This window comes from Hippoglossus stenolepis, chromosome 2 (genome assembly GCF_022539355.2).
Source record: "Hippoglossus stenolepis isolate QCI-W04-F060 chromosome 2, HSTE1.2, whole genome shotgun sequence".
NCBI lineage: Eukaryota > Metazoa > Chordata > Actinopteri > Pleuronectiformes > Pleuronectidae > Hippoglossus > Hippoglossus stenolepis.
In genome coordinates this window covers 20288207-20311373 of record NC_061484.1, presented here as the reverse complement: position 1 = coordinate 20311373, position 23167 = coordinate 20288207, and the positions used below count along the sequence as shown (strand labels likewise).

At 41.6% G+C, this 23167-nt stretch overlaps 2 protein-coding genes across 4 annotated transcripts; one reads left to right on the top strand and one right to left on the bottom strand.

The window, feature by feature from the left end:
- The first annotated feature begins 688 nt into the window (after nt 1-688).
- On the top strand, nt 689-13540 carry psip1a (PC4 and SFRS1 interacting protein 1a). 3 transcript variants are annotated; one of them, XM_035185227.2, is made up of 18 exons: nt 689-779; nt 968-1038; nt 1138-1217; nt 1866-1942; nt 2584-2722; nt 3504-3593; nt 3871-4008; nt 4837-4896; nt 4984-5044; nt 5519-5615; nt 5952-6135; nt 6267-6343; nt 6510-6565; nt 7356-7426; nt 7648-7749; nt 8020-8221; nt 9724-9814; nt 12794-13540. In XM_035185227.2, the coding sequence occupies exons 2-18, from the start codon at nt 1020-1022 to the stop codon at nt 12822-12824; spliced, it is 1575 nt and encodes a 524-aa protein (XP_035041118.1). In that variant the 5' UTR covers nt 689-779; nt 968-1019; the 3' UTR covers nt 12825-13540. The 3 variants fall into 3 exon arrangements, with proteins under 3 accessions (XP_035041118.1, XP_034997187.1, XP_035041127.1); XM_035141296.2 differs by lacking the exon at nt 3871-4008; XM_035185236.2 differs by lacking the exon at nt 968-1038 and having other exon boundaries at nt 692-779.
- Nucleotides 13541-14559: 1019 nt separating this feature from the next.
- On the bottom strand, nt 14560-20959 carry snapc3 (small nuclear RNA activating complex, polypeptide 3). The gene is made up of 9 exons (XM_035165788.2): nt 20681-20959; nt 18864-18947; nt 18687-18765; nt 18451-18555; nt 18162-18311; nt 17962-18044; nt 15730-15888; nt 14944-15051; nt 14560-14859 (listed from the first exon to the last, which is right to left on the bottom strand). The coding sequence occupies exons 1-9, from the start codon at nt 20911-20913 to the stop codon at nt 14712-14714; spliced, it is 1149 nt and encodes a 382-aa protein (XP_035021679.1). The 5' UTR covers nt 20914-20959; the 3' UTR covers nt 14560-14711.
- Nucleotides 20960-23167: the final 2208 nt, after the last annotated feature.

Sequence of the window (23167 nt, the reverse complement as noted above, 5' to 3'; positions counted from 1 at the left end):
CAACGCTGAAACAATATAATTATTAACTGTCAGAATCAAGACATTTAAAAGTTCTTTATTTGTAAATTTTACAACATCATCACATGGTTCAAAACAGATACTACTAACATATTTTTCCTTGAGTGAGGTTTCGAATGCAGGACTTTCTACTTGCAGTATTGTTAAAGTTTGGAAGAAGTACTTTCACTGTTCAAACCTAAATCCAGGTGTTAGAATAAAGGATGATGCACCCTGCGTCACATAGATGTGAGGAGCAGCTGCAGACCTCCCACTCTGATCCAATTTTCAGGGAACAAAAGAAAATAGTAACAAATACAAAATTTACTAAAATATATATTTGTTGTAATTTGCGCATGTGTTGTGGGGGTGTGCCCGACCCCATCGATGTCTATGGTAACGGCTACATGCGTGGCTACATGTATTTAAGTGTAGGGTGAGTGTGCGCATGCGTGGAAGTTGACGCCCACTTTTTTCTGAAGGCGAAGTCCAACATAGACGATCTATGTAGCGGCGAGATGCTCAGCCTGGTTATTTTCACGAATATATTTACTTCATAAAAAACAATTATCGATATTTTTATAGCCGTAACATATTTTTAGGAATTATATGCGAGGTGTGTATGAGGATATTCTGTTTGACTGAAATAAAACATAAGAAACGATATCAATTAATACAGATAACCCCCCCCTGTGCCACGTAATGGTACAGTCCGCTGACGTCCTGCGCGGGAGCGGAAAACGTGCGCCCGACTGTGCGGAAAAGGAATCGTGTGTTTTCAGGTAAAAACGTGCTGATCTATATTCTTCAGATTTATTTTCGGTTCTGTGTCACAGTAGAAGTTGTTGTTGAGGTTTGTGTTGCTTCTCACAGCTGTTGGCGACGTGTGTGTGGGTGTGTGGGGGGGCTGTGCTCTCTTCTTGGTCACGATGCTTAACTCTGTGTGTGTGTCTGTGTGTGTGTGTTTCAGTGAGATCCGGGTGAGACACTGTGTGTTTGCTCAGCAGCATCAGTTGTGTTAAATGAAGTCACCAGATGAAGGTGATGATGATGGTGGTGGTGGTGGGGTCAGGGGGGGGTTCAGGGGGAGGGGCACTGCACGTTGCTCATCCTCATCTCCTCTCGTCTTTTCTCCTCCAGCTGCAGAAATGACTCGAGATTGGAAATCAGGTGATCTGATCTTCGCCAAGATGAAGGGTTACCCCCACTGGCCCGCGAGAGTAAGTCTGCGGCTCGGTCACGGGTCAAATCAGATCACAGCACTTCTACATTAGTCGAGTAACTTCCAAAATAATCAGTGTTCGATTAATCAAGAGTTACAACAATCAAGGGTTCGTCCAAACCTCAGAGATATTCAGTTTAATATCATATCAAATACTTTCTTTAAACTTGTTATTTGCCCATTGTTTTTCTTTACATTGATAATCGACACAGCTTTAAATCATCCCAAAATGTTTAATGTAAATAACAAAAGTTCCACATATTTAGCTGTGTTTGTATTTCCCTTATATTTGTAGTTATTTATAATAAATTTTATGGTTAAACTGTAAAATATCAAACTATGAAAACGCATGACAAGAAACCAATTTTTGGATTTCACACTGTTGGTTGTTCTGTTGGAAATGATATTATGACTTTAATGGATAGAATGATTCATTGATTTTTCGTGAAAATAATCTGCAGAAAGTGGAAATAATAGTTTTTTTGTATCACGACATTCCATCAGAAGGAAGCTGCTTTTACTTTCCATTGAAACACTGGTGCAAAAATCATAAATGCAGTTAACACATCAAACGCCTGAGAAAACGTATTATTTTTCTGTGTGTTGTTTATGGCTGTAAGAGAAGATCTTGTTTCTTCCTCATCAGATCGATGAAGTCCCAGACGGAGCTGTGAAGCCGGCCAACATCAAGTTCCCCATCTTCTTCTTCGGCACCCATGAAACGTCAGTACAGCTCCTCTCCTGTGGTTGATGAGTTTTCATTGTATCTGATCAGGAGAAGTAGTTTTTAATATGTTGATTAGTCTGAGGGGTCAGGAAACATCCGGTGAACTAATCAAGAAAACCATGTCGCTATTTAAATTATGTATTAAATTTGAGTTTTCCATATAGATAGTTCACACAATAAACTGCTTCTACCACAGGATTTGCATGTGGAAGTAAAGATAAATCACCAGAAGTCTGTCTCATCTTGATGCATGTGAATACATCCTCATGAGAATAAATAAGCAGTGAGTAGTTCTATGGAGGCTGATGAAGTTTTGTTTTATTATTTCAAGTGTAAATTAAAAGTTTTTAGACTATAAGCACTGGTGATAAATGAAGCCACATTATCCACATGAATTTAACTGGTAAATGACCACGTTCAAAAGAGTCTTTTATCTGATTTTGTCTCTTCAGCTTTTATTGTGGCGTTTTGAATGTGTTTCTTTAACGCCATCAATGTTTGATGAGTGTCTGAATAGAGTTACCTTGTCTGTTCTGTCTGTGCCGCTCCGCCGTCTCGCAGTAAACACGCTACATTTTTAATGCCTCAGAAAGTATTAAATGGACAAACACCCTCAAAATGATCTTCCCTCCACCAGAGCCTTCCTCGGCCCGAAAGACGTCTTCCCCTACCAGCTCAACAAAGAGAAGTACGCCAAGCCCAACAAGAGGAAAGGCTTCAACGAAGGACTGTGGGAGATCGAGAACAACCCAAAAGTTGAGCTCACCGCGCCCAAGGTTTGTCTGCCTCCTCTTTGTTTCCACCAAAATAAGTTTTGATATTCATCCCCCAGAAGTCAGTCTAAAGCTCGGCTGCAGCTCCGATGTCGATTTACGTTCCCGATTTGTTTTCTTTTGAGACGATTTGTGGATTTTGTTTTTGCTTTTATCATCACTTTCTGACCCGGGGTTCCTTTCCCTGAATATTGAAAGGAAACCAAAGAGATTATTTTCAGCTGCTTGGGAGAAGTTTGGGGTAAAATAACTTGAACATGCGATGAAAAAGCAGTTTTCAGACACAGACTCCAGAGAACGTCTGCAGAATTGAGTCTGGACTTTCTCCAGAGTTTGCCTTTCACACATGAACGAAGCAGCAGGAGATTCTCTATATTTTTATAAATTCTGCTGCTACCTGTTTTTGGCGTCTGCCCTTATCACCAGACACGCTCTTGACATCTTCGTCTGCGTCTTCTACGTGTGTGCCTCAGCTTGTTTCATCCTGAGATGTTTGTATCCTTTTTGTTTTTTAATGTTTGCGTCTGTCGTGTGTTTGAAACGTCATCAACATCCCCACTTGTGAAACCTCTGGAGGATCTCCAGGCTCATCCGGACAGTCTCAGGAGTTTAGACCCAGGGGACTGACAGGAGAAACTCTGGAGAATGTCCGATCCCTCTCACTCTGACATTTGCGTTCTCACATTCAGCCCCTACGGAGAATATCAGGAGACTATCTGGAGTTAAGTGTCGGTCTGACAGCAGCTTCCATTTTTAATCAACTTTATTTCCCTCTCGTTTGAAGCCGGTTCCTCCTGGTTCTTTTCTTGAGAAGAACTCAGACAGCGGTCCTGAAGGAGAGGAGGACGCTGACGACAAGGGGGTAAAATCCAAAGTAAGTTATTTTTGTTTTCATTTCTCAGAACGGTGTACGTGAACCCAGTCGCTTCACTGCGTTGAGCTGCCAGTGGTTTGTACCTGTGTTGTCAGCTTCTTTCTTCTTTTGCTATCTTTCTCTCTAATGTGTGTCTGCTTCTTACTGAACTACACAGCAGACAAACGACACCTTATACTGATAGATTGAGAGAAGGATACCCCGCTAACTTCTCTCCCTTTCAAGACTGGCTTACCCCACCACACTGCGTCCTATGCTGTGTCTCGGGTGCATTCAGGTTCCAGGAAGTGAGGCTGAGCAGGAGAATGAGAATGATGATGATGAGGAGGAGGAGGAGGAGATGGAGATGGAGATGGAGGAGGAGGAGGAGGAGAAAGGGTCTCTGATGTCTGAGCAGGGTCCTCAGGACCAGGATGTACGTACTTTGCATGCTGGGTTATTGTAAAGCCGTGGAAACCCGTTGGAAAGCATGTGACACTTGGTGGTTTCTTTGAATTGGTTTGTTTCTGTTTTGGATTTAAACTCTTTGTTGGTGGCCACACTTTTTCTGGTGCTTGGTGTTTGGATTAAAGTGTCTGGCCTGGGCCTGAGGTGATGAATGTTTTACAGATTGAGTGATGTGAGAAATCAGTCCCTGTTGTTTCCAGTGAAATGATTAAGGTTAAATAACGCCAGGTAAGATGCTAGTTCACTGGAAATTGTGCTAATGTCAGTGGTACAACAGCTCTGTGTGACTAATAGGATACGTGTGTGTTTGTCTCTCTGTTTTACCACCTTGACAACTTGTGTTGGCGTTTTCCATTTCCTGCTTTTTCTCTATTCTACTGTTTGCATTTTGTTGACAGAAGTTTATTTTTGCATGGTTTTCTCTGTGCTTTGGATTAAGGTAAGTTGTAAATCACTTACTGTCTCCATGTGTTTTCTGCAGGTTGACAGGGGCTCAGTTTATTTAAAAATATATATTTTGAATATATTATAACAAGTCAGAGCATTTCAAGAAGTATAACAAAACAAATGAGCTAGACCTTGTTTTTTGGGGACTGATGCTAATACACTATACTATAGAGTAAAGAAAATCATATGACAAAGAAATGTAATTCAAACTAGATTTGTTTACAGTTTAAGGGGATGGATAGATGTAAACATCTGTATCAAGATGTTATTTAGTTCTTAGTGTTGCAGTTGTTGTTTGCATCTTTGAAAAGAGCTTGTAGACAAAACTAACGAAGGTGTCACACTTTAGGGAGCTGCTCCGAAAGAACCCACAGATGTTCTTAAACCCAAGAGAGGAAGAAAGAAAAAGGTTGGTAGACACTTTCAATATGTTTGCCAATTAAAAGTTTTAATATGTAGGAAACATTTTGTATGAAGGTGTTTCTTTTTCCCCCAGACTGACCCTGACCAGGAGCCTGAAAAGGACGATGCTCCTGTCAGCCCTGTTAGTCCTTCAGGTAGAATCTGCCCCCTCTGATCCTGCACTTATAAAACTGTTAATGACTCTGTGCCATGAAGAAGATGAATGATCTCGTGTTTGTTTTATTGCGTGAGAGTAACAGTGAGACAGCTTTTAATTTAACTTGGAATTTGACTTTATAGTTTGGTACATGTCTCACCCAGAAATGTGTTGGAGGCAGGGTTTATGATGTATACTGCAGCCATCCACAAGGGGGCGATCAACAGGATTTTGCTTCACTTGCAACTTCACATGTTGCCATCTCTACATACAGTCTCTGTGACAAACATGTTGCTCTGTAAAATGAAAGGAAATTAGCACAGCACCAGATTTTAATTAGAAATGTGAGTGGATTTCATAGTATTTACTTCATCTAATTACATTAATTGAATTTTGTGTGTGTGTGTGTGTGTGTGTGTGTGTGTGTGTGTGTGTGTGTGTGTGTGCGTGTGTGCGTGTGTGTGGTGATCAGGTGCAGAGGGTCCCAAACGAAGAGGCAGGAAGCCCAAAAGTGAGAAGATGCTTCTGCTCCAGCAGCAGAACGACCTGCAGGGCTCAGGAAGTGAAATGTAAACGCTGGAATATTTTGAACACACAAAATTCGTACACCTTTACCAAGGTTCTAACATTTCGCTTCTGGAAGGAAAGAAATTTATATTTATAGCAATTTCAAGTTTGTCAAAGACAATTAAACATATTCAGCTTCTTTCTAAGATGCACAGGCAGAGTACAAGAGGTATAGACACCCAAAGCATAACATTTCTGCTTGAAACTAAGTTTGCTCTCAACTTTCTTTCATAAACATATTGGTGGATGTGGACTTTTCTCATGGAGCAGCTTTATTTAAACTGCTTTCCATTTGCCTTTTAAGCCTCTAAGAGAAATGTCCTTCTCTCTTGACTTAGGGAAACTGCTGAGGCAGAGAGAAAGAGAAAGAGGGCACCAGAGGACAAGTCCAAGAGCGGAGAGGAGGAGAAGAGAAAGAAGAGGGAGGACAGCAAAGGAAAGGAGGCAGAAGTGAAGGAGCCGGAAGCCAAGAAGAAGAAGCAGTCCAAGGATGACGGCTCGTCTGGCTCTGACGATGAAGAGGCAGGTGTCCTCACAGTTTGAATTCATCAGCAGTGAAACACCAGCATTGTTTTTTTTCTAACTAGATGGAAATGTTAAGGAAATCTGTGTCTGGTTTTGGTTCATGTGATGTGATTTATTTTCCACTTCAGAAAAATAAAGGCAGAAAGAAACAAAGCTCAGAGACGGACAAAGACGCCCGGCGGCGGAAAGCAGATGAAATAAGAGAGTGAGTGACCGAATGAGTGAAAGTCTTAACATTTACAATTATATGGAGAGAAAAGCTCAATATTAACGTTATTAAATATGAATTGTCACCTACGTGTGTCTGTACTATTTATGACTCAGCATTCAAACACACTGATCAGGAGAGGACGGTTGTTGTTGTCTTACAGGCCGAACAAGGATGATGGGAAGAAAAATGAAGAGAAGACGGGAGTAAAGAAAAAAGGTAATAAATCATTGGAGCTACCAAGGAGGTGATGTTTTCATTGTCGTTTGTTTGTTTGTTTGGAGCCGATCTGGATCAACAGGCACATCATATCATTTTGAGGAGTCGATTTTTTTTTATTTCTTATTTCTCCACATCTTACCGACTCAGACAGTCTCAGGTGTCACAGGTGCTGATCTCCTTAATGGCAGCAACATTTATAGAATCACCACCTCTTTAGCAATATCTCTTCAAAGTAAAGTTTGTTTTGTTGCTGCAATGCTTTATATTGAGTGCTTTTATTTTTGAAAAGTTGTAAATTTGCAGTTAAGTAAATCCATTAAACTTTTATATAAACCACATGAAAAACATTGACTATATAATCTTCGCTGCAGATAAACCAGGTAGGATGAACACAAAGTTTTCTAACCATGGACTGTTTAGCACAACGTCCAGCGCACAAACAATTACAAAGTGACATTATATTGTAGGACTGTATGAGGAGGAGTCACTAATGATGAGGAATAATTCTTAAGTGGCTCTGGAGCATTTACACAGGACAAGAAAACAGAACGTTCCAGACAGGCAGGTTTAGAACAGGCACTGCACTAGTTAAAAAGTTAATGTGAACCCTTGTTATGACTCATAATTCTCTCACATGGTTTTTGGAGTCTTGATTTCAGAGAATTTCTGTGTAAAGGTGTTTCTCTGTAATTTGTTAAATCAACGTGTCATTGCTTAGTTCTATGAACAATAATACTGTCAGCTGAAACATTTCCATGACGACGTTGTTTTTCTCTTTTTCCCTCAGAGCTGTCGACTGACTTGAAACTCCAGAGACTGCACAGTGAAATCAAGATTTCACTGAAAATTGACAACCCTGTAAGTACATCATGCATCATTCAGCTGCTCGCAACTGCTATAAAACGGTGTTTGTCCATATGTCCGGTCTGAAGTGACCTGACAAAGCTGTGCAGGGTTTCATCTCAGCTATTTGATCATTTGCTGTGTTTCTGTTTATGCTGCTTTATATTATTTTTCCCTAGTTGGTTCCTTTATGTCACTAAATGTGTTTTCCTCTCATCTCCTGTCCACCTCTGCAGGATGTGAAGAAGTGCTTGGATGCATTAGATGAGATCGGCGCCCTTCAGGTCACAACCCAGCACCTGCAGAAACACAGTGAACTCATTGCCACGCTCAAAAAGGTACGATGATTCCCCTCAATAAATGTAGAACCACGAGAAAACAAAATGAATGGAAACAGACACTAGACAATGTGAGGTTTGCTTTTATGTGGCTGATATGAACGAAAGCAATTCACAGTCTCAGAAAAGCCTTTTGACTTTGAGATTTTTGTATCTGGTGTAACAGCGTTTTGGCTTTAATTAAGTCACAAGATGTCTTAAATCTGTGGCTTTGCGTTTTGTGTTCTGTCCTTGATTGAGTGGTGATGCATGTTTTACTTCATGTTCCAGATCCGCAGGTTCAAGGCCAGTCAGGACATCATGGACAAGGCCACCATGTTGTATAACAAGTTTAAGAGCATGTTCCTGGTTGGAGAAGGTGACTGTGTGCTCAGCCAGGTCCTGAACAAGTCCCTAGCTGAACAACGGCAGCACGAAGATGCCAAGAAAGGAGCAATGAAGAGAGTTGAACAAGCCAAGGAAAACAACTCAGGTACTACTCCTCTTAAATTCACTCGTTCATGCTGCCTCTTGTATTTGGCTGCAACCAGGGATGTTCATGACTAACCATTAATTATAGATAACTTCATTTGGTCCGATTTAATATTACAAGATAGCTCTAATGGGTTCTATGAAGGTGCCACTATGTTAGAATTCTACAGAAGAGTTTTAGGGCCAGACACAAGGAAAACATATTTTCTATTTTATTTTAAGAATAAAGTCGAACTAAATCTGAGGTTATTTTTATTTTGACTGAGTTAAATTGAAATTTCGAGATTTTAAGAATATATTTAAACTACACTATTAACACATACATGACTGCTTCTACAAAATAAAACTGTTGTTCAGAATCAGTTTTAACTAGAATGTTGCTCAGTAGAGAAGATCAGAGCTGCTTATGAAACCACATTTAAAGTCACAAGATCTGGATTTTTATTTGTATCTGCCCCAAATTGCACAAACTCATAAATCAGTAAAAAACATGTCTGATTTTTTTACGTAATGATCTGTTAATTATTCTCCGAGAAATCAGTGAAATTGTGAAAGACGTCTTATCTTGTAATGTTAAAGAAAGTGAAAAAGAATTCCTGGATCTGCCCCCTGATCCAGATCAGCACTTAAATGTAATGAGTTCTTCTCTGATTCATTACAAGTCCTTCCACCAAGTTTCGTGAGAATCTGCTCAGTAGCTTTTGCGTAATCCTTCTAACAAACGCAGATGAAAACAGAACCTCCTCAGTGAAGAAAACAACGAGTAACTTATTAATCTTTCACCACATAAACGCAGTGAGATAATCAGTATTAGTTCTGTGAAGAGATTGTCTTCGCTCCTCTAACTGGATTTATTACCGGAGGAGTTGACTTTATGCTAAAAACAAATTTATATTGGAAATTATACAAAATCATTCTTTCCGCTGATTTAGTTCGATTTTATTCTCACTATTTCAACTTTCAACAATCTTACTGTATATTCCAATAACACACTTAGTGTAAATCTTGGTGCTGATGGTCATTGATAATGACGACTGTTGTATGTATGTTTCAAATGCTCTTGATCGACACAGGAAGTGTACAAGTGATGCTCGGATGTTGGTAAATCCGTTGTGACATATGAGACCCCAGCGGAGAAAGGAGACCTTTATGTGCTGTTGGTCCGTTTCATCTCTTGTCCCCAGGTCGACGTCATATGTGGTTGACATTCACATTTAGTAGAAACACGGGCAGTAATCGGAGCAGCCACATCCTCGCCTAATGTCTCATTTAACAGCTGCTCATGCTGTTCTTCCAGCCAAATGACTGCCTCAGTGAAAGGTCTCTTTCTAGAGCAAGGCATGACAAATGGACGGAAAATCCTATTTATCTCCGTAGGGTCTGGGGCTCGGCATGTGTCGTCACATGCCCGTGTGAGTTCTCGCGTCTGCGGTGGTTTAGGTTATGCAGTTACGTTTTTTGCCTGACTTGAGCCTGTGTGTGTCTCCGTGCTCTGCCCTAAAGACAAGATGACAAATGGTGATACGGGCCCCGACGAGAAGAAGCAGGAGACGGAGAAGCTGCTAGAAGACGCCTCAGCGGGAGAAAATCACAGGTAGACGAACGAGAAACACACAGAAACCACATTGTATGAACTTAGTCTCAACAAACACTGAGGTGCAGGTGAATATAATGTGTTCTGTTTAATATCATAAGAAGTGAGCATTGAGAGCATTCAGTACATCAAGAGTCACTTAAGCTGCTTTCAGGCATGCACTGAAGTTTCCAGAGGGGATGTACGTGAAAAAGAAATGTCCGACTCAGTTGCTCCGGACGTTTTCTGCAACTTTTCCTGCCAGTCCCCTGGTAAAAATGTCACACTGGGCCCATGTGAGAATACAGTAGGAAAAGGTCTGGTGTGTGTGGGCGTCGCAAACATTTTACTTAAGTAAAAGTACAAATAAATAAACAAAAATGTACTAAAGTAAAAGAGTAATATTGACTTTTCTACTTGAGTAAATGTCAGTAATTTTAAGTAAACCTAAAGTTCTAAAAGTAGAAGTAATTGCAGCGTGTAGCCTATTCTCTAATGCAACTGACTCTCGGAGGTGGTGTCGCTGCTGCTGGAGGAGTGTTCCAGACATTTTCCTGTTGTGACTGTGCTACGTTCTTCATATGAGAAAGGCAATCTGCAGAAAATGTCTGGACCCAATTTTCAGGACATTTACCAGAAGTCATGTCTGAAAACTTGATTGTCTCCCTGCGCCATCGAACCAGAGTAAAAACATAACATACAGCAAATCCATGAAATAAAGGCAGAACATTTGCCTGTTATAAAACAACTCAGTCGTTAGAGAAAATTCACAAGCAATTTCCTAGATTTCTAAGGCGTGCTTGTCAAAGACATACACATCTCAATTTATAAAATTGAAACAACACACTACACCTTCCACAGGCTGTTGTTCTGCTGTTCCCCTCGAGCTGCCCGTGAATGAGTTTAACTGACAGCAGCACAAATATATGTTAAGAACGGTTATGTTCACACAGAGGGACCCTGCACCTCTTTCCAGAGTTCATTAATACACACTCAGAATACAACACACGAGAGGGCTACAACTGGCCTGCCGGATAGTGGACTGCTCAAAAATTGTCTTGGGGAGAGAGTGGAATGATCGTTAACATCATTTTGCCTGCTGTTTTAACCAGACAGAGAATTTGAGCTCTACACTTGACTGTTCACAAACCAGCTGGAGATACCATAATGCAGGATGGACTCAGTGGTTGCTCTGTAAAAAAAAAAATGCACATGACATTTATATGGATAATAATCATAGACGGGCCATTTGCTGTAGGTTTCAGAATCACGCTTCTGCTCCGTGATGTTTTCAAATTGGCCCATAAAAGTGGATACACATTTTTTTGTTTGCGGCTCCCCTTCAAGTACCACATGACGTAAGTGTGTCACACATGTTACACAAGAAGAGCTGTAAAAATGAAAGTCCACATCAGCTGGCTCGGAGACATTCTGCTTAATCACTGTCTATTTCTCGGCACGTCAACCAAACTCACAGAAAGCACAGAAGCAACAATGTGTGAGTCAGGACTCCGGGCTCTGTGCCTCCTGTCCTTCAAAGCAATCTCTCATTGAGGGTTTCTTAGCGGATATAAACGGGTCCCGAGGGTGTGTTCCTCATATCCTGAGATATATTAGCTTCCACTGCACATCCGCTAGCAATTAAACCTTCGTCATTATGATAAAGTAGAGTGGTTTGTGAGGACAGGATCTATCGCTCCCATGGAAATTAACCGGCACAGCGACGCACAAGTGTTGAGACTTATTTCCATGTCCATAAAATTCAACAACACTTTTGAGTTGAGTGTATTTTTCTGTCTCTCAGTTTTTAACTCAGCAGCGTTCAGTTTTCTACAGTGCATCCGGAAAGTATTCACAGCGCTTCACTTTTTCTACATTTTGTTATGTTACAGCCTTATTCCAAAATGGATTAAATTCACAAACCAAGCCATGAAGTCCAAGGAATTGTCTGTAGACCTCCGAGACAGGGTCGTATCGAGGCACAGATCTGGGGAAGGGTACAGAATAATTTCTGGAGCATTGAAGGTCCCAATGAGCACAGTGGCCTCCATCATCCGTAAATGGAAGAAGTTTGGAACCACCAGGACTCTTCCTAGAGCTGGCCGCCCGGCCAAACTGTGCGATCGGGGAGAAGGGCCTTAGTCAGGGAGGTGACCAAGAACCCGATGGTCACTCTGACAGAGCTCCAGCGTTGCACTGGGAAGAGAGGAGAACCTTCCAGAAGGACAACCATCTCTGCAGCACTCCACCAATCAGGCCTGTATGGTAGAGTGGCCAGACGGAAGCCACTCCTCAGTAAAAGGCTCATGACAGCCCACCTGGAGTTTGCCAAAAGGCACCTGAAGGACTCTCAGACCATGAGAAACAAAATTCTCTGGTCTGATGAAACAAAGATTGAACTCATTGGCCTGGATGCCAAGCGTCATGTCTGGAGGAAACCAGGCACCGCTCACCACCTGGCCAATACCATCCCTACGGTGAAGCATGGTGGTGGCAGCATCGTGCTGTGGGGATGTTTTTCAGCGACAGGAACTGGGAGACTAGTCAGGATCGAGGGAAAGAGGAATGCAGCAATGTACAGAGACACTTTGTCATTATGGGGTATTGTGTGTAGAATTTTGAGGAAAATAATGAATTGAATCCATTTTGGAATAAGGCTGTAACATAACAAAAAGTAGAAAAAGTGAAGCGCTGTGAATACTTTCCGGATGCACTGTACGTCCTGCAGTTTTCTCACTCGCTCACGGACTCGTGTCTTCTGTTGAGCACCGACGCTAAATCTACAATGTTCTGCGGAAATGTTTTAATATTTGTTAAATAACAATTCTAGATTTGTTTTTGGTGGTTCGACTGACTGCACAGGAAACGTATATATTTAATTCTTGGTTTTGGTCTTTTAATGGGACATACTCACAAAAAGAACCATCAAATATTACCTGCTGTATCTTTGTTCTTCCATTAAAACTGTCTACATTTGAAACCTGTTTGTTTTCTTTGCAGTGCCCCGGAAGCTCAGGAAGAGTCCACCTGAGTGTGGTCTGCTGCTGCTGCTGCTCCTCTGTCCACACTGAGCTCACCCACTGGGATCTCCTCCTGTCCACCTCCTCTCGATGACTAATGACAAACACTGGTTTCCAGATTCCTGACTGCTTTCTGTCGGATTTGCTGCTCTAAGGCTTCAGTGACCCTCCAGCCCTGATAACGACTGACCACACGGTTTATTTTTGTACTTTGTGTTTTCTTTACCTTTCTGGCTCCTCGTCTTACAAGCATCTGTTGAATCTGGTTAACGGTGTGAAGAGTTAGCACTTGTAGATCTGTAGCGCTGAGAACTTAGTACTTAATGGGCACGCTCACAGAGAGCAGGTCAGCACCAGCAGGACCTTCGACCCAATAGATGTTCTCTCTTTCACATTTCATTATGTTTTTTGACATTTACACAATCAATAGTTTAATCTCATCTTCAGCTTAAGTTATATTGAAGTACGGAGGCCACAGACACCGTCGCCACGTCCGCATAATCGTTTCATAGAAGCATCACTTCAGATACGCACGCTGAAGATCCTCGAGTTTGCCAAAGTTTCTTTTGCCAAGAAAATGCTTTATTCTCAAACATGTCCAAGTGTCTGTTTTAAAGTTGTTGTTTTTGTTTCCTTTTAACAAAGTGTAGATGTAAATAAGAGTATTTTTGTGCCTGTCTGACGACCTGTTTCAGCCTCCATTAATAAAGTAGAACATATACTAACACTTTTTGTCTGTAATCATTTTTTTGGACAGGATCTCAGAGTTCATTCATTTGATTCTCAATTAAATCTGACTGTAGCAGTTATTGCTGCTCGAGCTGCTCTTACTATACTGGAGTTCTATTGCATCCATGACACTAAATTTGATCAACTTGGATGTGTGGCAGTTTTCTGTGTAGGCCTCAGTGGACAAGTCACTCATTTAACTGAATCCACTCCTAAGTGTAATGGGTTCTTCTCTGGGTCACGACACATCCTCTCAACAAGATTTCATGGAAATCAATTCAGTTTCTGAGTTATCCTCCCGGAAAGGGGACAAACAAATGGAAATTAAAACAACCTCTTATATGATCTAACACCAGGCTGAAAAGTGGTGTAGCACCATCTCTTGAGTCTCGAGCCCATTTCACCTCTGACCGTGTGGACAGGTGTGCGTTTAGTTGCCCCTATATTCAAACCCAACAGTGATGTCACAGGGTGCTGGATTACACCTTTACATCACTGCATCAAAGGTCAGAGGTTTTTCCACCGGATTTCAGCAAAACCTTGATTTCCAGTGGGTGTGACTGAAGTTACTCTTTCAGCTTTCAGACAAAGTTTTCAGGGCATTTAGGATCAAATGTGGGACCAAGATTCACAGCCTAACTTTGTAAAGTACTCCAAAAGGCGAAACCGCTGTTTACTGGGCTGTTTAAAAGAGTAAACAATGTTGAGTATGTTTTACATTAAATGAACCACTCAGTGAAATGGTTGCTGTTGGTTTGACTTGATACAGCTCGTTAAGTTTCCAGTCATAGAAGCATTGGGTCATTGACAAACTGAAATTTAATGTTAATGCTGAGGCAGTTTGTAAGAAGCAATGTTTGTATTTCCTAAGGAAGTTAAATGTTTTTAATGCAGACATAAAAAGAATGTCCTTGTCTCTTTATTCAGTCTTATGTTCTCTATTATTATTGATATTGTGCTATCAGTGGGAAGAAGTTTAAACAATTCCATATTTGAAATGCAATAAAGAATAAGCAGTACATGTTACCATTTATTTCAAACAGAAATATCAAAAAAACAGATTAAATAAATAAACATATACACAAGAACATTTCTTTGTGAAAAACAGAGATTCAACTGTATTATACAGCAATAAATCAGTGACTGGACCACGTCACTGAAGAGAAGCTTCAGTTGAAGGCCCCTCGGTCCACGTAGGGATAGGCCAGAAAGTCTCCCAGCTTGTAACCGTCGTCGTTGTAGTGAAGCATCCGGAAACACTTGTCACAGAAGAGACATGGTTGACTGGGAGCGAACTCGTCGTTGGTAGTAAACCATCTGCAGAAACCAAAGATGTGAGATGCAGTTTAAAAAAAGGCCAAAGCTGTCATATCGTGTATCTTTTCTTGTTTTAATACACACCTTCCAATGAAGACATGGCAAACTGCACACTTCTGCGTGGTGACTCTGTGTTTGTGAGTGAGGAGCGGATACAGCTCCTTGTCCAGACAGTCGTTCTTGTGTGTCAGCCTGCAAACATGGGGAAAAAGGGTCCAGGCCCATTTCTTAGAGGTTGTGAGTGATGCGAACATAGATTTGTCTGACATTTGTAATATTAAGAGCTGCTTTCTTGTGTGGTTGCCCTTTTCGCACCAGCTAATCGACTCGTAGACATTTACGCATCCGTTAGTGTGATGACACCGAATCAGCAATAAAGTCTTGTGACAGAAGAATCCCGTCTGAACACAAGGTGCCTTTTTAAGATGCTTGTGGAGATTCAGACAGTATCCTGTTCACATCAGGGGTTTAACATTTCATGAAGGTACCCTAGTTCAAACAGGCTAAACTGATCCTAGATGATCTGCATATTTTGAAGTGGCAAATTTCTACTTTGCAAAGTTCATAAACCTGACAACGGGTTCTTGAATCAGCTGTTTTGACAATAACATTTTAAAGAAATACATCGGATTAGAGCTGGAGAAGACTGTTCGACTCTGACAGAACACTGTCTGCACTAACTTTAATAACCCTCGCCATGTTTTTGAAGTTAGAGCCGCTCAGAGGGAAAGGGCTGTTATGGCTGACGCTCAACACTCTCTTCACCCACAGTTTGGTCTCCTGCCATGGGACAGTCGGACAGACAGGACATCTGAAAACATAACACCTCAGGCTTCAGCTGAAGAACATAGTACTAGTTGCAGTAATGACCTGACGTCTGTGATGATGACGAGATGTTCGCAGTCTCCCTGGTGACAGTAGAGGTACGGGAAGCCCACTTTCACGTTCAGATCCGCGAAGCGCGTGTCCTCCATCTTGGCCTGGCTGTAGGACGGGAAGTTGCGGGTCTTTGCCCATTCAATCGTCGTCCTGTCGTGAAAAGGAAGTAGATCACAGATATGGACATTTGAATTTATGCATCACATTATACTCAGTTTCAATCCAGAGGTTCTGCTGGCATCATGTTCATTTCTTTCTCATGAAATGGTCTTTCAGTGACAAAGCTTTTTTCTGTGTCAGTCAGACTTTTTTCTGTGTCAGTCAGACTCATGATTTTTCAAGGGATATATGACTCTAGGGAACAGATCATTTGAATACTGTGATATTGGATTTAAAGTAAATGAATGAAGAGTAATTTGCCCTAGAGCATTTTTTGTATTCTGCTGCAGCACATCTAATTCATGATTCGTTGCAACAAGCTGAGATGACCCTGAATCATTGCACTTCCATTTTGACGTGGCTAATTTGTCCTTGACTTTACAGTCATGAACCGGAGAACGAGTGCTTGGCCTATTAACATTACATAAGCAGGCCGACAGGAAAACAGCTTTTTTGATCATTTAGGTCATTTTCCAAAAATGTGCTGAACCCTACACCTCAAAGTTGATTTGCCTCTTGTCTCCATTTTATATTATTCTAAACCGAACAAGTTCAGATCATTAGTTGACCTGCACATGACTCTAATTGCTGTATCATCAGTTAATGCAGAGTCGGGACGGGTCCCTTATCAGTTCAATTACATGGAGTCAGGGGGAAACTTGTACACAGGGTTAAATGTGTATGCAATTGATAGTAGCGCACGTCCATTCATATCAGGACACGCACCAGTTCTCACTCTACTGTCCGTCTGTCCTGCGATTTTCTCTTGGTGAGTCCATTTCTGAGGATCCTGGGTGAGGGGGCAAAAATTTGAGCGGAAACGCTGCCATCTATCTAATCCTCAAGGGAAATCGAAGTGAATATTGTCTCATGACTTTATCTTGCAAATACACATATTTGTGTGCGACCCCACCAAGCAAATCAGTCTCACACCCCATTCACACTTGGCATTAACATGCGTTTTTGGCAATCAGATTCAATCCGATAGCACCTGACCACATGAAAGTACAGGTGGAAATGCGTCCAAGACGTATTGAGGACAGGTTGTGATCTAATCAGCCAAACTACCTCCTGGGATGGTCGGGGACGCATTGTGACCACATTGAAGTGAGAACATGGGCGCCTGCAAACGCTTGAGCTGCATCAGCCGCAAATGTACAACAGAGCACATGACCTCCATCAGGCGCTTTTACGTAACATTGCCACAGACCGACATATATGAGACTGCACAGAAGCAAATTGCTTCTCTTGCAACAATTACCCAACTGAAGTTTTTACGGCATTTTATTGTGAGAATTGATGCGGATCAACAGCAATGTTCTGCCCCAAATACCGTCTCCAGTCTGCTTATGACTGCGATTATTGTAGATAATATGAGCAGCAGGCTGGGACATTTTAATCCGAACAGGAATCACAAGGAGTCAGTAAATATAGACATCCCAGCTGAGATCTCCTGGTTCATGCTGAATGCATAAGCTGCACCGTTAACAGCAGCGTGACAGCGACCTTTCTGAGACAATCATTTGTTATCTTTACATTAATAGTGGAGTGACCTTAAAGCTGGAGCATGATGCTTCAGTTGTGTCTCAACTAAAAATGACTGTGATGGGTTTTTTTGGAGGAGAAATTTCTCACACCCCCAACGCTAACCCCCAAATGATCCCCTCCACAGAGGAAGTAGAGTTTCCGTTGCGGTTTGTTTGACTTTTAGCAGGACCTTGCTAACTTTTGGAGTGGATTTGATAAAGGTGATGGATCTAGGTATTATTTTCCACCTCTTTCTTTAACATTGCGAGGAACTTATGGTGAGGGCGTTTTTCCCCCCGATATTTTTGTAAATCTATCAAGAAATAATTCAGAGATCTATGAACAAGTGAAATTTAGCACAGATCCAGATAATGATGAGGATTTTGGGTGATTTTCATTCAGATACTGGAGGGTAAGAAATATTCCTTTCAACTATATGAGAACAGATATTTGGATGTCAGCACTAGCCGTCCATTGACCTAATTTTTTTTTAACCCCACCCACATTTAAAGGGTTAGGGTTAGAGACAGAACTTACATGCTGATGTCTTGACACTCCGGGAACCGCATGTCGTTGTAGAAAACGCCTTCGAAGAAAAAGAAAGCTGACTTGTAGTGATCCTGAAAACACAACACATGGAAATATTAACCACTGTGTATCCAGCGTAAGACAAAATAAATATGGACGGATCTTGCACAGTGCTTGGAGTTTCAGATGAAGTGCACGTGTTTACTCACTTTGCTGATGAAGTCTGGAGCGATGTTTGGCGTGTTGCTGAACTCGCCGCACACTTGCAGGTCGCTGACGCAGCAAATTGCGTCCCTAAAGTCCGCCAAGCTGTGGGAGCCCGTCATCAGCAAAGTCATGTGGGGTCTGACGTAGTTAAACTGAGAGGAAAATGGACAAAAACCTTTCAGGGCCGTGAGGAGTAACATACAAGAAACTGTGTGTGTGTGTGTGAAGATGCAGGCGTTTGAAGGTTTGACGCTTTTTGAAGCCCTGAGGGAAAAAATGGCAAACACTCACTTTATCATAAATGGCGGGATAGTAGACGTTGACGGTCAGAATGACTTCTCCTTCCGGCAACATGTCATCCACTGCTTCTGGTTTCCTACCATAAGTTAAACGCTCCTGGAAATCAAACAGGGAACCAAGCCGAGTGATACGAATGTCTGGCACCTCCTCTGTCAAACGGAATATTTGTTTCTCAGCCTAGAGGACTGTTCAAATCTCCTCTGTGTAATCTATGGCAGTGGACTCACCAGTTCATTGGCGTAGAGGTCATGTCTGTTCTTGGTGATTTTCAGAGAAGCCTTATAATCTTGTTTCTTTTTCCTCTCTCTATTACAATCAAAACACAGATAGGTTAACATGGATTTGATTACACGCCGATGGGACATATTATACTGTACATTGTGACAGCGGAGAAAGGTTCCTACATCAGTGTTTGAAGCGTCGGGTTCGGAGGCACCACTTCTGGGTCGGGCTCCTCATCCTCAGGATGGCAACGGAGTGAATCGATACTGAAAGAGACAGAAAGTAAAACAAAGTCCTGTGATACTTTTGCAAAGCGTTGAAGGAAGTAGAACAAAAATATAAATTCAAGTTGTTTTAAAGGATTGTTTTTGGAGAGGAGGAAAGTTTTTGACATTTGTATTGTTCTTCTGCTTCATGAGGGACCTTTACTTGTTAATAGGGCTTCTTTTAAATCAAGTTTTTACCCCCATCTGTTTGTTGGTTGGTTTGTTTTATTTTCAGTGGGATTACGCAAAAATAACACACAACAGATTTCAATGAAACTTGGTTGAAGGATGAGACATGGGCCAAGAAAGAAGCCATTATTTTCAAAACAAAGGGGCAGATCCACCAATTATTGGATTATTATTATTTTTACCAATTTCCCACAGAGTAAAACATGGCTCTTGTTGAAAATAATCATGGCTGGATTGAATTTGAGGGGACTGTTGCTGGGCCTTGGTGGAGGTATACGCTCTAGTTTATCAATGGTTTTAAAAAAAAAGATTTGGTCCCAACTCTGTGACACATGCAATGGTTCACTTTGTGCGTCTTAACAAATCCTTCAGTAGCAGCTGACGTCACTGGATTTCCAGGTCTTACTCAACCAACAGTCTCGAGCTTGATGAATGACTTGAACCGTTAATCGATTATCACAACTGAAGATCTTTCTAAGAACTGATCGAGTCATCGAGCACTTCAAGCGACCGGGTGGGAATAAATAAATCCATCAAAACAACCACAGCTTCCTGATAGTCATGATACTTTGATGGTCTTCCAGGATAAATCCTCCACACTGTGTCAGCAGAAACAGTCTCATAATACTCACGCTGAGTTTTCCTATTTTGCTTATTTACAGTATATTCTGAGCCTGACTTTAATCATTGGAAATCATTTCTGGTGCTTATTTTTATTCTAGTTACATGATATTTTTGACATTTCATTTTTCCTTTTAATTGTTCCTATTCTTCTTATTTGTATTCACTGCTTTCAGGTGGTCCTGTATTCTTATTGCTTTTACTTATAAATTGTTTTTATTTATGTAAATTTGCTGTATCTGCTTTGTCTGTCAACACACTTTGTAAACCCTGGTTCTAAAGGTGCTTTATTCATGGTTCTGACAATGTTGCTTGAAATGAACAACTCAACTTCTTCCACATGAACGCGCTTGTGGAAACATGGACTATGATCACAACCAGTCTGCCTGATATACAATACGCCCACTCACATATTTTACCATTACTTGACAAGAACTCCTCAATTCATTTGTCATTGCGGCTCCCTTCATCTCCATCAGACATTTCCTTACGTATTAACACTTTAAACACACTTCTCCATTATGCTAAAAACTGTTTCTTGTAATCAATGTTGTAAATGTTGTTATTTTGTTGATGTGTTCAGGAACACGTGACATGTCTCTCTCTGAGGTTTCTACATGTTTCCTCTTTTACTATGTTTTTGGGGTTTTTTTCATGACTCTTGTTGAGGGTTAAGAACAGAGGATGTTACACCTTCTTAAGTCCTATGAGGCTACACAACCAAAATCTGATTGATTGATCAATTATCTCCAACTCTGGGTTACCATGGTGATTCCTCCCGCTCAGAAGGTGAAGCAGCTCCATGGGCCTGAAAACCGGAAGGTACCACGATAAACTCTGCTGCGTATCCCAGTCAAACTGAACGAGAGAATAAAGTGAATATGAACCCAGAGTACAGTTGATGACCCGGTGAGGTAACGGACCTGCAGACGGACTTCAGCTCCGCCATGGTCTCCGCACCGACCCCATGCTCTTTGGCGAAGTTAGCGTCAAACGTGTCCTCCTCCTCCGGCTCGTAGGAGCAGTCCTCGGGCTTCAGTCTGCTCAGCCACTCGCTCCTGAAGCCGCCGATGTGAAACGGGTTGGTGTTGACCTCGGAATATTCGTACTCTGGTATGTTTGTGTTGCTGTTCGTGGACCGACTGGACGCCGCCATGTTGTCCCGGATAGAGTGGGAAGTGCGCGGGGGATTATGGGCAATGTAGTTGTTGAGATGAAGCGGCTGCGGCGCTCATATGCGCGTCTGGAGTTCAGATATAATAATAATAATAATACGCGTTATAAACGCCTCACAAAGTTACAAAGTGTTTTACAAAAGGGTAAGAAAAACCTATAAAAACAATTAAATTAAATACAAATTTAAATTGTGGTAAAATCACTGAGTGAAATTGATCGAAAGTTTACAGAGAGTAGAGATTAAATCTTTTTCAAATATTAGATTATACAAAACATTATATAAAAGGCTTTTGGAATACGGTCAAAACTGGCAACAGTTCACTTAAATTCAATCAAACTGCACCAAATTTCAAACACTCACAGATTGTTTCCATCAAGCTCGATGTGTTAATTCCCAGGGAAAAGTGTCAAAATTGTAAAAAAAAAAAATGAATTAAATAATAAAAAACTGTGTCACAATGTGACAGAGAAGGTTCTAGATCTAGATCTGCATGTCTGTCTGGATCCGCTTAAAAATGTAATGGATTCTTTCTTAGCTCAGGTCATATCCTCCCCCGAGGTTTTGTGGTTATACGCTGAGTAGCTTTTGCGTAGCCCTGCTGAGAAAAAAACTAAACAACAAACAGACTATTGGACAGGGTGAAAACATAACCTCCTTGATGTAGGTAAAATATGACTCAATTTGTCTCCAATTAACTTATTCAAACATGAAAACACACTATTTCTGAGTATTAAACAGCCAAAACAGAGATCCCTCGAATTAAGCTGCCTTGCGGGTAGAACAGAGTTTCTAGTTTATTCAACACCAGATGGTGCAACTTAGACACACCAGGATCACAAGGTGTTTCGGGTCTATGATCATCATACACCCTCACTGTGGCGACCCAGCCGGGGGTGATCATCCCCTGGCGTGTGTCCAAGTGGCTCGCTGCACCATGGTTCTCCCTTCCGGTTCCACAGCCACCTGGGAGGTTTTACTGCAGCTTCTGTGATGATGTTCTTGGTGACTCTTCTCTCCCGCAACCCTCGGACTCCCGACTAAGTGTCCGGTGCAGAAGCCCCTGCTGCCCACCTCAATGGGCTCACAGCAGATCGAGATACTTAGCACTGTTACGCTCGTGGGCCTCCTCCATACGGACAGTGAGCTCCATCATGACCACCTGCTTGGACGACTCTGATGTTAGAACTACATCTGGCCTCCCTATAGGTCGACCTTCAGCTGCCGGTCGCGGGCTGTGACTAGCAGTTGAGGCCCTGTGCATCACCTGATGTCTTTCTCCCAGGCTGACAAAGGTGATGTTGTGCCTATGGGCGCTGCCTTCTGTGCTGGATCCCTGTGGAGATGGTGTCAGCTACTGCCTGCAGTACTTGCCCTCTCCCAGGGCTTTCGGGCAGCAGCTAAGATAATGCTCCAGAGAACCTCTCCCCAGGCACAGTTTATCCGCTGGACCCCAACAATGCAGGTTGGCAGGACATCATACTCTGCCTGGATCAGGAACTTGAGTCTGGCTGGTTCTGACTTCCAAAGCTCTGTCCAGGTGATCTTAAAGTCAGCTGTACGGTCCCAGTTCATCCAAGCTTCCTCTCTGTGCATTGCCAGTTAAATAAACTAGTTCCATCATGGTTTATATATGTATTTAGTATGACGAATTAGTAACAGTAGGTCTCTCACCAGATATAAGATGTTTCTATGTGGTAGAATAAGAAACGTTTAAATAATGGCTGGAACAAATCTGTACAGTAGTGTACGCATATCACGGCCACATTTATTCAAGGAGGTTTTTGTCAGTTTTTTATTGGTGATGATCAGGACAATAAAACAACTGCATGTGTTTAAGATACAATATTTCTGTTGCCAGTGTTGCTGAGAGGGGATCCCACTGCAAGAGAATAGCTGAAACTGTATTAAAATGTGTGAGACTGAATCAAAACTTCCTCTTATCTAACACAATGAGAATACACTGGAAAGTTTGTTTAACATTTTTTATCAATCATCTAACTGTTTATTTTGCTTGTGCAAACTGTTTCAGGCCTCAACCCCTAATGAAATTCTTGAAATTATCGTCTTCAAAGAGCAAAGAGCAGCGCAGCAGGAGAAATGACAAAACCACCAGAGAGAATTAGTTATGAAGGGACATCACATGTAAGCACATATTCCGAAATAGTGATCAAAAAGTAAAACAGCCCCCGTCCTGATAGAGATGAGTAAAACCATTGACTGGTCATGGAGCAAC

Coding starts and splice junctions, on each gene's coding strand:
- psip1a (XM_035185227.2), top strand. Junction 4,897..4,983: donor AGAGAGGAAGAAAGAAAAAG/GTTGGTAGACAC, acceptor TTTTTCCCCCAG/ACTGACCCTGACCAGGAGCC. Junction 6,566..7,355: donor GACGGGAGTAAAGAAAAAAG/GTAATAAATCAT, acceptor TTTTTCCCTCAG/AGCTGTCGACTGACTTGAAA.
- snapc3 (XM_035165788.2), bottom strand. CDS start 20,913: ATGGCGGCGTCCAGTCGGTCCACGAACAGCAACACAAACATACCAGAG. Junction 18,556..18,686: donor ACCTCTACGCCAATGAACTG/GTGAGTCCACTG, acceptor TTTGATTTCCAG/GAGCGTTTAACTTATGGTAG. Junction 15,052..15,729: donor GTCATCATCACAGACGTCAG/GTCATTACTGCA, acceptor CCATGTTTGCAG/GCTGACACACAAGAACGACT.